This window comes from Apodemus sylvaticus, chromosome 3, assembly GCF_947179515.1.
Source record: "Apodemus sylvaticus chromosome 3, mApoSyl1.1, whole genome shotgun sequence".
NCBI classification, from domain to species: domain Eukaryota; kingdom Metazoa; phylum Chordata; class Mammalia; order Rodentia; family Muridae; genus Apodemus; species Apodemus sylvaticus.
Genome location: NC_067474.1, coordinates 142005280 through 142019250, shown reverse-complemented (window position 1 = coordinate 142019250; position 13971 = coordinate 142005280). Strand labels below are relative to the sequence as shown.

Genomic DNA, 13971 nt, shown 5'->3' with positions numbered 1-13971 from the left:
TTACAAGATCTCTTCACTGCAATAGCTAATGCCTGCAATGAGGTTAATTGTGTTCTAAGCATATTATACAAATCTGCTCATATGAAAATCAGGATAGCTTTTGTTTTACAGAGTGGAAGGACCAGGCACAGAGATGATGTGGCTTGCCTAGTCTGATGGCAGAGTGCTACTGTCAGACAGGCTCCCTGTGCTCTAGAGCCTTGGGGCACCCCAGCAGGGTCTCAGGAGCACAAGGTGGGGACAGTATCCTACCCTCTCAAGCTGCTCCAGGCTCTCAGTTGGATTCCAGCAGGTGTTTGGCAAATGCTTGCCCCACAGAAACCACCCCCAGCCAGATGGTGTTCCCTGCAGGAGGATCAGCCATCCTCTGCAGTGACTACAGCTCTGGCTAACTGTGGTAATTGTACCAGCTCCTTCCAGCCAGACCTGGGGCAAGGGACACCAACTTACCAAGTCATCTCCACAGAGGGAGTGTCTGATTACCAGTCCCATAATGGGAAAATATTGCTTTCAAGGGCAGAACCTCGAGTCATAAAATGATTCCCATTACTGGTTTGTGATGCCGCTGGATATGAACCACACTACTATGGAGTCATGACCAGGATGCAGGGCTAATTACACCAAGAGTTCAGCACTCGGAGCCTTGCCTTCCAGCAGGCCCCAGCTTCCCTTTGTTGTTTTCTCCTCTGTTTTTGGCTTTTGTTTGAATGCAGGATCTGATAACGACTCATTAACATGCAGACCAATCGAGACCTCTTTGCAAGGCAGGAGAACCCTCAGTGGTAGAAACTGGCACGATCAAGAGCCACGTTGGTATAGCTCAGACATCCAACTTAAGTCCATTAAATCAATGGATAAACAAACACCCCAACGCATCTTCCGGGGACATGATTACTGAGTGCCTGCCACGTGCCATGCGTGAAGCTGGCTGCTCCCCATGACCTTATCTCAGCGCAACTTAGCACAGCATCGAAGCGCCAGGATGCACACGGACCGCTTAGTGCTGGGAACGGCAAGAAAGAGAAGGATGGAAGGAGGATTCCCGGAGGAAGGAGGACGCACAGGGCACAGGGCGTGCCGGTGCAGAGGAAGCCAAGGCTGTGAGTAGTTCAGGGTAAGGAAGGAGCAGAGAGGCCAGCTGAGGCAGGGTGGGTGGGGCTAGGAGAACAGCCTGCATGAGGCTTCTGTTGGATGGTACACTGAGGCTGGAGCTGGCGGGACTGACTTCATGATCACGCAGATGGGAAGCTATGTCTCAGTGTACAGTGGGGACAGGAAGCAGAGAGAACTCCTGTAGGAACTAATGTGGGGACTCAGGGTAGGAGGAGGGGCTAGTGAAGCAAGAGTCTCTGATGGTGGCAAAGAGAGAGTGCCACAGACAGGTGAGACACCCCCTCAGCACAAGACAACCTCTCCTGACAATGGTGGCAAATGCTCTTGAGCAAAGGAAGCCCAGGGTTCCAGCCTAGACGAGGTCAACAGGCCAATGCATCTCTCCACTGGGCTTTGAGTCCACTGTGGGAGAAACTGGCGCACTTGCTAGTCTTGCTTTCAGAAAGCCTAGGGAACCAGGGCAGGGGCGGGGACTGTGCATACAAAGTGGTGCTGATAAGGAAGCAGAGGAAGGAATGGGGAGCGGGGCATGCTGGGATGATGCAGGCTTTACAGGGAAGGCCACGGTGTTTCTCCCAGCCTGGAGGAACAGAGAAGGCATAGGGACACATCTCTGAAGTACCAGGCAGAGGCCTCTAAGGGCCAGGCATGTCTTTGAACCAGAGTTCAAGGTGCCTGCCACTGGGGCTGCTGGGGTTGGCAGTGGGAGTAGCCCCGGAACATGGCCAGGAGGGGACTGTTGTTTATCATAGCTGGGCTGGTGGGGCCCCTGGAGTGCACCTTTGCACAGAGGCTCCAAGTGTCCACAGAGCTGCTCGAGGCGTTCTTTGTAAGGAATGGTCTTGGGAACCTGCACCGGTCAGGCCTCCCTAAGTATTTCTGATGGTGAGCCAAATTCAGTGACTCCCATGGTAGGCAGATGTTGTATTAGCACTAAGATGAATACTGTAAGAACTCAGGTGGCCCAAGTGCGCAGAGCGGGCCTGGCATTGGCCAAGGACACCACACACCTGTTTGCCCTTCCCTTCAATCCGCCAAGCTCCTGAGATGCTAGGTAGTGGGGCTACTTACGTCTACTTTATAGAGAAGGGCTGGGCCCTCTGCCTGCCTCCCCTTCAGAACTGTGCTCTTGTCTCCATAATATAGACTGAGGGTCCTCCAGGTTCTTGGTTTCTGTGGTCATGCTAGTGCAGGCTCATGGCCACCCCCATACCATAACGACTCCTCTCTACAGGCCTGGATCATCCCTAGGTTCTTCCTGAGCACAAGAAGCGATGGGAAAGCTGCAAGTCCAAGGGTCCTCATGCCTGTGTGTGCTCAGCTCCCTGGGAGGCATGATTGCTCTTCCAGGGAGGGGACTGAGCAGCACATATTCCAGTCCTCATGCCTCAGGCCCACCTGTCACCATGGCTAGCCTTTGCTCCAGATTGCCTGGTTAGAAGGACTCAGGTCTGCACACGCGCCTCTGCCCACCTCTCCACTCTGAGTGTCTCTGTTTACACTGCCCTGGCCTGCACGTAGACCCCAGATTCCAACTAGCATTCAAAACAAAGAAAACAGGTCAAAATACACCCCGTCTGTTCCTCCTCTTCCTGTCTCCCTACAAGCCAAGGAATCTTTGTACCCATCCTCCGATGTCTCTCCTCTATCCACATAACCCCTGACCACTGTCTAGCCCATACCCAGGCTGGACTCTGACAGGTCTCCTGTCAAGGCTAATGATCTCTCGTTCACCCCTAAGGATGGTTTCCGGGTCCGCTGAGTCTCCCAGTTCTTTTCAAAATCATCTCCCTTCCTTAGGCTTCTATTCCCACCCATGTGCCACCTCCCCTCTCTCCGGTCCTGAACCCAGATTCGTGCACCATGGAGCATTCGTGCACCCCATAGTCTGTGTCTCTCTTTTGTCCTGCAAAAAGGATGTTCAACCTTTTGTATTTTCTCTTTCTTTGTGTGTGTGTATGTGTGTGTGTGTGTGTGTACAAATCCATGTATGTACATAAGTGTGACGGTGCACATGTGTATGAAGATGTATGTGTATGCATGGATGAGGGTTCATGTGTGTATGTGCACATGCATATTCACAAGCACACATGGAGACAAGAGGATAAGCCCCAAGAGACCGTCAGGAGTCACCTACCTTGGTTTTTCAGTCCGTCTCTCTCTCTCACTTGGACCTGGGTAGCTCTAATTAGTGCAGGCTGCGTAGTGAGCAGGCCCCAGGGCAGGGATCATGAAAACAAGCACACACCACCATACTTGGCTTTTTATGTGGCTTTTGGGGATGGGACTCAGATCTTTATGCTTGCAGGGCAAGCACTCTACCAAGCCGAATCATCTCTTCAGCTACTATGTATTTTTTTAAAGTCCTTCATTGGCTTAAACTTCATTGGCACCAAGTCATCATTCATTTGCTCACTGGATTAGTAGATGTTGAGTGCCTACTGTGTGCCAAGCACCCGTCATCACTTAAGATGCTGTGTTGAATAAGACCTGCCCCTTCTTTTTCCACTCCTCTCCTGACCAGCCATTTTGCCCACTCACCCTCTAAATCTTTCATCCACTCCTGGTTGATGACACCATTCCTAAATGGTCCTACTGTCTCTGTATATCCTCCTCTGCTTCTCTCCACTGCTGTGCTGGGAATTTTGTCTGAGCTCCCCGAGTCCAAAGTTGCTCTGACCCACCCTACCCTGCTCACCCTACAGTGTCAATCCCAGTCACTCCCATCTGTACCTTTCCTGTCAGTAGCAGAGGGTGCCACAGTTATGACTGTAAGGACACTGGAACCAGAAAGATGGAGGTCGAATCCATGTTGTGGCACTTGTTGGACATGTGTGTTGGCCATTTCCAACCTTTAACCTAGCTGTAATCAAGTTTCCTCACCCATCTGGCAGGTCTGTTAAGACCTAATTCATTTCACAATTAAGAGAATGCAATGGATAGTTTACAGAGTAGGCCTCCTTGGTTCGGTGGCTGGCACAGGCTAGATGTATAGTACATGCTATTATTGTTATTAATGACATCCTAATGCACTCAGGTTTACATTTTTTTACTTAAAGATAAATCCTAAACATCTGGGCTGAGCTCGTGGGTACCTCATGATGTGGATCGCATTTGCCTTTTCTTCAGTGGCTGATCCAGGGTTGGGGAAGTACTTGCATTCTCAGAGGTTGTTGCAAGCCTCAGTGCCTTTGCACGTCTCACTCAGCTCCTTCCTGCTGACCTATACTTAAGACCCTGCTCAACCGTCTCCTTGGTGAAAATATCCCTGCTGTTCCAGTTAGTGACATCTTCCTGAGTATCCCATAAGAACTGTGGCCATCCTTCCAGCCACACTTTCCTGTGCTCCAGCTTCTAAGGTGCACACCTGCCTTCATTTCTAAAGGCAGAGGACATAAAATAGCTAAGCATATGGCCTTCTCTGAAAACATGCTGTGGACTTAGCTGCTGTGCTTTTCTGCTGAAGATGTCCTGGGATAACTTCCCAGGTACCATTTCCAGGAACAGGTTAGAAAGTATGCATGGTCCGCTTTGTCAGCAGGAGGCCACTTCACTTCTCCACCTTCAGCTTTGAGGTTGCAGCTCATGCCCTCCTGGTTGCAAGACAAGTTTGCGTTCTCTGCCCCCCCCCCACCTGGAGTCAGGACTCTGGGGATCTTTGAGACCTGCAGAGGGGGACCAGCTTCCAGAGAAAGCGTATTCTTCTGCTCTCATCTCTTCTGCTTGTCTTTAGCCACTTCTGGAATCATATTCAAGAGCTGCAGAGATGCTAAGGGCAATCTTTTCCTACGATGCCTTCTCTTCAGAGGGCCTGGCTCCAGGAGCCTAGACTGGAGCAGCCTCTTCTTTGACATATGGGGGAGCAGGCAATATAGTCACTAGCCTCCATTTATTGGTGAAGTCTGGCCTAATGAGAGGCACACAAACTGATCCTCCGTGAATTCTCAAGCCTCATCCAACCAAGATTCCGCCTATCCCAACCTTCAAGTTCAAAATGAAACCACGGTAATGTCTTTGACTGTTGGGAAAGAACCCCTTGGTCAGCCACTTAATAACCCTACAACAGTAAGCATTGTGGTCTAGCCTTAGTCCACGTGGCTGAGGCAGTCTTCCTTGTTGATCAGGTTTATCACAACACAGTGCAATAAAATGTAAATCTTTCCATGTAGGATGCTGTGTGTCGGAGCCTGCTTCCTGTGTTTTAGTGCTGTGAACTTTGGCACTTGACCTAAAGGATTTTGAAGTATTGGCTAAAACTTAAAAACAAAAACAAATTTAAAAGTTCTCTAACTTATATAGACTGAATGCTATCCTTTGTAAATTCCTATGTGGAAGCCCCCTAGAACTTTATTAGGGGACATATCTAACTAGAGAGATATGGTGTCCTTATAGAAGGGGGAGGAAAGGGAGAAGGAGGGGAAGGAAGAGGAGGAGCACGAGGAGCATGAGGAGCACGAGGAGCACGAGGAGCAGGAGGTAGCAGTCTTGGAGAGCTTCTCTTTATGCACAGAGGTAAGGTCAAGAGAGGACAAGTTCAGTAGGGGCCTGCAAGTCAGATCGAGCCCTCTGTAGAAACCAAATCTGCTAGCACCCTGATCGTACCTTTTACCCTGCAGAACTGTAAGGAAATGAGTGTCTGCCCTCTAAGCCCCTGACAGAGTGGGGTCCTTTTGTTGGAGCACTCCAAATACACTAGTATAAGGAGAAGAGTCAGAGACTGCTGCACAGCAAGTATGGGACCCTGACACTGACTGAGAGTGTGCAGCTGGCCTTAGTATCAAGGAAGGCCAAGGGGTAGCGCAGCTGCGGGTTTAGGAACTTTTGGAGTTGAAGGGACAGGTGCCAGAGGCCAGAACTCCCCAAGGCGGGGACACTCCTGCACAAAGTAGCATGGGGATGAACTGAAAATCAGTCCGCCAGCTCTCGCTTGGGGACATCTGCCCTGTGAGTAGATCAGGAGGCTGTAGAGCCTAGATCCTAACACTTATGATTAAATTGGTTTCTGAAAGGGCAGAAAGCAAGACTTTCCTTGATCATCTATGATCTTGATGAAGATGAAGGCCCATTACATGACTCTGAGGCCTTTCTGCTCCTTACGCAGTTTGAAACCTCTAGGATGAAAACTTAAATCTGAAGACAGTTATAGCCAGAGGTGCTCTCGGCACCAGGAACAGCCTACGGAGGTTAATACCATCTTTCTAAGGAAACAAATTCTTCCCTGGCCTCAAATAATCCCCAAAGTTTACTATTCTAGTTACACAGTCAAAAATTACACAGCATAGATAGAAACATGGTTCTGGGTGGGAACCACAGGAGGTGAAATCTGGTCCCCCACCAGAATCAAATGTACATACTTCATATTAACAGACACAGAATGCAAAAAAATTGCTTCATTACAAACTGATGAAGGCTCCAGGCATATGAGGAAGGAGAAATATGATAAAGAACGTGTTACAAAGGACAGACAATGGCGTCATAAGTGGAAGCTGTTTACAGCAGGTCTTCAGTGGGTGATGTCAATGGCTAGGAAAAGAACACGTGACCAGGAGAGAGGAGGAAAACAGCATGATTCAAAGAGGACAGAGAGACAAACACCTAAAGAAAGAGAAGAGAGGCAATAAAGGCCAAGCAACAATAAGAGAGACAACGGCTAAACACTTCTAGGCTTGGAGGAAAGGCGCAAGCCACTGTTCCAAGAAACTTGGTGAGCTCACACGGGAAGATGTGTGAGATGCCCACATTTGGACATAGGACAGCGAGGCCAAGCAGAAGGTCATGAAGGAGACAGAGAGGACACCACACAAAGAAGTCAGAAGACAGCAGACTTGTAAAGAGACATCCCAAGACAAAAGAGAGCTAGGAAAGCATGTGGGTGGCAGGACCATGAGTTATAAAGCATGGAGCGGAGAGGGAAGAAGGTAATTCTGCAGGGTAGGGTTGTGATGGAGGTGCTGAAAATGCATGCAAGTCCAAACCAGAAGCCGGAGCCAGCGCAGGCTCATTAAATGGCAACACTGCAGAGTGTGGGAGGCATCAGGGTGACAGAAACACACACAGCAGAGAACAGTGGGGTCACTCGAGGTGTAGTCTTTTGCAATCCCTGACCTCTCAGGGAGAAGCAAACATAAAATTAGAGAGCATGGGGCTTACTAAATATACACACTCATATTTCTAGAGTATTTTAGAGTAGTTCTAACAGAATTGTATGATTCAATATGATTACATTGGTTTCTCTAAGAGATTATTAGTCTGTGGCTTTTTATGCACAAACAAACAAACAAACAAACAAACCCAGCAGACTCAAGTAAAAGCTTAAAGTAACAGGACAGAATAGACAAGATGGACACCAAAAGAAATGTGATGTAATTGTGGGGGGGTTGGAGAGCGGTAGGGAAACTTCATGGAAAAAAAAAAACCGATCACAGATAGTCATTACCTCATGCTTTGGAAATAGCTGATTTTCCAGGAAAGCATGTAACATTCAACTAATCACACACTCCCAAAATACAGGACACACAAATTGACAGAACCTCAAAGAAAAACAGACAAACCTGCTGTCATAGTGGGAGATTTTAATACCCCTCCCTCACAGGGCATTGATTAAGAAGGTGAAAAATGTCAATTAAGATAGAAGACATACACACAGCTGCAAAAAAAAAAAAAAAAAAAAAAAGCAATGCAAAATGCACCTTTTGCTTTCAAGTATCTATAGAACACATGTGAAAAATGACCACATTTCTGATCCAAAAATAATTAGAGTGATTTGATATATATAACTTTCCCTAAACATAAATTTTGTAATCATTTATTCATACAACCAGAAAGTTTCATTGCTTAACATCTCTATGGATTTCTAAATAGGCCACAATTGAAGGGCAAACAATGGTGGAAACTGGAAGATGCTCAGAGGTGGGCCAGGGGTAGGGGGAGATAGTTCGATGGTTATGAGCATTTGCTGTTCTGGCGGCGGTGGACCTGGGTTTGCTTCCTAGCACCCACATGGGGACTCCAGGTTAAGGAATCCAATACCCACTTCTGACCTCCACAGATGTCAGGCATACATGTGGTGCACATACAAAATACATACTTACACATACAACCATACATCCATATATAAACACACATACACAGACAGAGAATTCATACATGCAAAATGAAAAGCCAAATAGATCTTTAAAATACAAATTAAAACCCAATAACTATCAGAACTAAATTTTGTAACTATGCTCTACATACTGCTAATAAAATTTGTAGAAATAAAGCTAAAATAATCCCCAGAGGGAAATCTGCAGCCTTAGATGCTGAAATACGATTGTAAATAATGGACTAAGCAGACAGAATAAAATGCTAGACAAATAAAAATAAAAATAAAAACACAGAAGGAAAGAAATGATAAATAGAAATTGGTGAAACAGAAAATATTTTTAAAGGAGTCTTAACAAAACCAAACTCAGTTCTTTCAACAAACTAGCAGATATGCAGCTTTTGGAATACTGATTTTTTAAAAAGGTATAAATCAGAAAGGAAAGAGGATACAATACAAATATTAGCAGGTATCATAGCTGCAGTTAGAGACAGGAGCATAATTGCCTACATAATACTTCCGAAAATTTAACTAAAATGAACTCAAGACAAAAACAAATGACCTAGATTACCCTTTAGTCATTAGAGATATTGAGTCTGGAGTTTAATTTCCCAGCACAAGATCCAGACACTCTGCTGAAAAGATCCACTGAACTTTAAAGCAAAAGTTATTGCAATTTTCCACTGACAATCCCTGGAGACAGAGGGAAACACTTTCCAAACTGTTTTATGAAGCCAGCCCTTTCTTGATACAAAATTCTGGCAAGGATAAAATAAGAGCCCTAACAACATAGGAACACCCTGTTGAATAAGATGTTAGCGAGTTAAACCTAAAGGGGTATGGAAAGTGCCCACACCAGGTGACAGGTGAAGGGCCTAGGCATGGGACTGGTGACATTGGGAGGGGCAGCAAACACTAATCATTCCAGGGTGGGATCAAGGAGAGGAATAAAGACAGTATCACGAGTGTGGGAAGTTGTGTGATAAAATTCGACATCCATCTTCAATACAATGTCTTGGTAAACTAGGATGTGAAAGACACTTCCCCAGGCCTCAAGGGAAACTCTGCAGATTGGAAATACGCATGCTCCAGGAGACATCACACAGAAGAGTGAAGAAACAAATTCCGCTCAGCTTCAATGCACCACCATCAGAAGTGGTAAATGGACCGGAAGGGAAGAGATAAAGCCATCATTCGTTGCAGATGTCAACAGTCTGCAAACGATGCTGAGAAAAACCTCAGAAAAACAACCTCGAGATATTTGCTATGTATATAAAAAAAAATTGAGGTACAAAAACTGATTGCATTTTTGAATGAGCATCAGGAAACAGGTAGACGATGGGTTTTGAAAGCCATGATTTATATTTATACAAATCGTACCTGCTATATTTATACGACAGAAGATATGGATGGTACTTGGGAGCAAATATATCAAGAAACGAGTAAGAGCTGTGATAGAGACAAGTTCACTGAGACCCATAGAAGACATGGTAAGCAGAAAGGCATACCATGTTCATGGACCGAAGGACTCAACACCAACAAATCAGACGGAATTCAAGTGATTCAGACAGGTTGCCGAGGACCCTGGCAAGACTGTTACATTTTTTTAAAAGGTAACAAAACAAACAAACAAAAAGTCTGAAATTGAAAAAAAAACAAATTCAAAACAATAACAGTAACAACAACAGCAATTCCCTCCTTGCCCCCAGTGACTGGAATGAACACATGGAAGGTTGTGGGTAACAGAGTAGAACTACGTACAACCTAGATAAATGGTGAGGTAAGTTCTTAAAAACAAGATTATAAGGGGCTGGAGAGATGGGTCAGTGGTTAAGAGCACTGGATGCTCCTCCAGAGGTCCTGAGTTCAAATCCCAGCAGCCACATGGTAGCTCAGGCCCATCTATAATGGGATCCGATGCCCTCTTCTGGAATGTACCACATATGTACACAGAATACTCATGCACATTAAAAAACAAACAAGCAAGCAAACAAACAAAAAAACCAACAACAACCCCCTTCCCCACAAGATTACACTTATATGCAGTTTGAATGCTCACACCTGAAGCATTCTACTCTAGGGGACATTCAGTTAAGTATAAGCAAGCATAATAATAACAAAAACACTTCAAGCTACAGCTGTGCCTGAACAATTGATTTGGGTATAACACCACCAAGGTAGCTGGTTATTTCCTGCCCTTTCTTTTTTCTTATGCTTGGACATGGTTACTCAGCATTTCATGGATTAATGTTGTTTTTATCTTTCTTGTGTCTTTTTATTTATTCAAAACCTAATGAAAGAACACAGAAGCTCTCTGCAGAGAAGCTACCACCAGGAGGCTGGCGGGTCTGCACTCCTTAGTAGGCAATCGGTCCCTAACAGGCCCCTGTCCACAGGACCCTGACACCCCCGACTCTGGGAGCCTTACCTTGGCAGGGTTGAGTGCCGTGATAATCCACACACAGTGTGCGTTGTTGTCATACTGAATGGGGAAGTTGGGGGACGTGATGATGCCCGAGGGACCTCGGAGGTGGGCATCACACATGCGGGCTGTGGAGAGGAGACGAGACAGACACTTTAGTTTACAGCAAGTTCAGTCCTTCCCGTCTCCCGCACACAGCCCAGAAGAGATGCTGCCTGGATCTGTCTCTTCCCTGGAAACCGCCTGCTTCCTGCATGCATATCCACGTTTCCTGGTAGGCTCAGGGTGAAGTCACAGGCAGGCTCAAGACTCTGCTTAAGTCTACCCTTCCTCCCCAACTCCACTCAGATAAGGCAGTGCACCCTCTTAAAGAGTGAGCAGACCAGGGCTGGGTGGCTCACAGGCACCTAGGGACACACCAAGCACCCTGCTCCATCCTGTCTGCAGCCTATGTCTCCAAACCAGTCCCAACCTGTACCACATGGAACCCCTAGACTTCTTATCTGCTAGCCTGACTTCAGCCCTTTCAGCTACCACCTTGCAGGCTTCCTGAAGTAGAGTCTCAGGATGCCCTAGTGGAGGCCACCCTAACTGGGATCAGAATGCATGCCTGTGCCCAAGGACTCTGCCAAAATGCCCGGCGTCACCCAGCTCTAGGCCGGAGCAGCTTCAGAACCAGCCTGTTGCTTCCCCCATCCATCCCTGGCTCAGCCCACGCCTTGGAACGGGCTTCTGACTGGAAGCATAAAGACTCAAGGTGAATTAGAAGAAGTGCTCTCCTCAAGTAGATATAAAGTGTTATCAATCACGGCTTAATCTAATTAAGCTCTTTAAAATAGCTTCGAAACTAATTAGATTAAGGGGAGATTGATCTCATTTAAGGTTTCACGTTGGGTCTAGGTGTTTGCTTCCATTTAAGAAACATGTGCACGGAGTCCAAGCCACCTCATTCTTCAACGTTAGCACACAGCCGTCTTCATAAAGGGCTCTCTGAGCCCGCCCTGTCACTGCCCGCTTGGCGATTCATCCCGATTGCAGGCGAACTGCCTAACAGTGAAGACCGAGTGTGTGAACTCAACAGGCCTAGGCATGTGAAATAGGTATGCTGTCATATGTGCTTTCTGTTGATGACCTCAAACTTCTGGGAGCTGCTCGGTGTGTGGAGCTGGGCATGACAAACCTTTCCCCGGGAGCCCTTTCCAGGCATCTGAGAAGCAGGCTCCACGACTCCCGGGTGTAATGAATCGCTTCTCATGGTGTGCAGTTTCCCACGCTCATTCACTCCAGCATTTATTAAGTGGCTGTTATGGGCCAGACAGAATGTGGGCCGAGACATCTGTCAGCAGGGCCCTGCCTCTCTCCAGGAAGCTGGAGGCATAGACGAGAACCTGGGAGCCCTCACACGTGAGCACAGCAGCTGTAATCACAGGGCTGTTTTGAGGGGCTCGGGGTCATCACAGATGGTTTTGATGGTCCATCTTATTCTGCATCTGGAGGAATTGTCCCCCCACAATTGACCTGAACTGAGTTGTGTGTGTGGTGTGTGTGTGTATGTGTGTGTGTTTGGTATGTGTGTGTGTGGTGTCTATGGTGTGTGTGTGTGGTATGGGTGTGTGTGTATGTGCATGTGTGGTGTCTATGGTGTGTGGTGTGTGTGTATGTGTGTGTGGTATGTGTGTGTGTGTATGTACATATGTGGTGTCTATGGTGTGTGTGTGTGGTATGTGATATGTGTGGTGTGTGTGTGTGGTGTGTGTGTATGTGTGTGTGTATGTGTGGTGTGGTGTGTGTGGTATATGGTATGTGGTGTGTGTGGTGTGTGTGTTTGTGTTTGTGGTATGTATATGTGGTATGTGTGTTTGTGTGTGTGGTGTGTATGGTGTGTGTGTGTGGTGTATGTGTGTGGGGGGTATGTATGTATGTGTGGTGTGTGTGGTGTATATGTGTGTGTGATGTGTGTGTGGTGTATGTGTGTATGTGTGGGGTATGTGTGTGTGGTGTGTGTATATGTGTATTGTGTGATGTGTGTGGTGTGTGTGTGTGTGTGTGGTGTATGTATATGTGTGTGTATATGTTGTGTGTGTGTGTATGTGTGTGGTGTATGTGTGGTGTGTATGTGTGTATGTGTGTGTGTGTGTGGTGTATGTGTGTATGTGTGGGGTATGTGTGTGTGGTGTGTGTATATGTGTATTGTGTGGTGTGTGTGGTATGTGTAGTATGTATGTATGTAGGGTGTATGTGTGTGGTGTGTGTATGTATATGTGTGTGTATATGTGGTGTGTGTGTGTGTGTGTGTGGTGTATGTGTGGTGTGTGTGTGTGTGTGGTGTATATATGTATATGTGTGTGTATATGTGGTGTGTGTGGTGTATGTGTGGTGTGTGTGTGTGTGTGGTGTGTATGTATATGTGTGTATATATGTGGTGTGTGTGTGTGTGTGTGTGTATGGTGTGTGTGTGTGTGTGTGTGTGTATGTAGACCAGACATCAACATTGGGTGTATTTCTTCATTGTTCTCCAGTTTAACTTTTCTTTTTGAGACTAGGTCTCTCAACTCATCCCAGAGTTCAGTGATTCAGCTAGGCTGGCCGGCCAGCAAGCCCCTTGAACGCCCTAACACTGGGTTATGGTAGTGTACTGCCATACCCAGCTTTTTATGTATAGGGGATTTGAACTCAGGTCCTCATGTTTGTGCAGCAAGCCCCTTACCCACTGAGCCATATCCTTTGCCCCTGAATTGAGTATGGACACCCCAGCACCCTGCTCTCACATGCATCCAATTGCTCCTCTCACTGTGTTGAAAACCACATTGACTCACAGGTGACACGGGGTGGATGGCACAGTTGAGAACAAGCCAGTTTGGGGCTTAGTGACTTAGTCTTTCTGCTCTAAATCTACCTGCTGGGTGTTCAGGTCTGGGGACGCAAGTAACCCCTCCACACATGCCTCTTTCTTTTCCTGATGGGGCAGGTGACAGCACCTCAGTGAGTCCTGGTGAGAGCAACAGACAGGACATTCTTGGGATTCAACCAAGGGGCCCCAGTGTCAAGACTCAGTGTCAAGCTCACTGCCTTTCTCTATATTCAAGATTTTCTCCTGGGCTCAGGAGTGCTATTGCAGCTTTCTGGAACTTTCTATGTGAGTGTGTATCGACATTTATATGCAGGAGCACGTGGGCGTCTTCCTCAATCACTTTCCGCCTTAGTATTTTTAAGATGGATTCTCTCACTGAGTCTACAGCTTGCCAATTCTGCTACACTGGCTGGCCACCAAGTTCCCCTCCCCCCCCACACACACTCTGTTTGCCTCCCTAGTGCTGGTGTTACAGGTTCCAGAGGTACCGGCTAAAGTGTA

The 13971-nt window shown here is 46.9% G+C and overlaps 1 protein-coding gene across 1 annotated transcript in view; it reads right to left on the bottom strand.

The window, feature by feature from the left end:
• Positions 1-13971, bottom strand: part of Csmd2 (CUB and Sushi multiple domains 2) — a 563664-nt gene that overhangs the window by 236498 nt on the left and 313195 nt on the right. The window contains exon 10 of the mRNA XM_052177421.1: positions 10626-10747. Coding sequence (XP_052033381.1) covers positions 10626-10747 — 122 coding nt within the window. The remainder of the gene's footprint in view (positions 1-10625; positions 10748-13971) is intronic.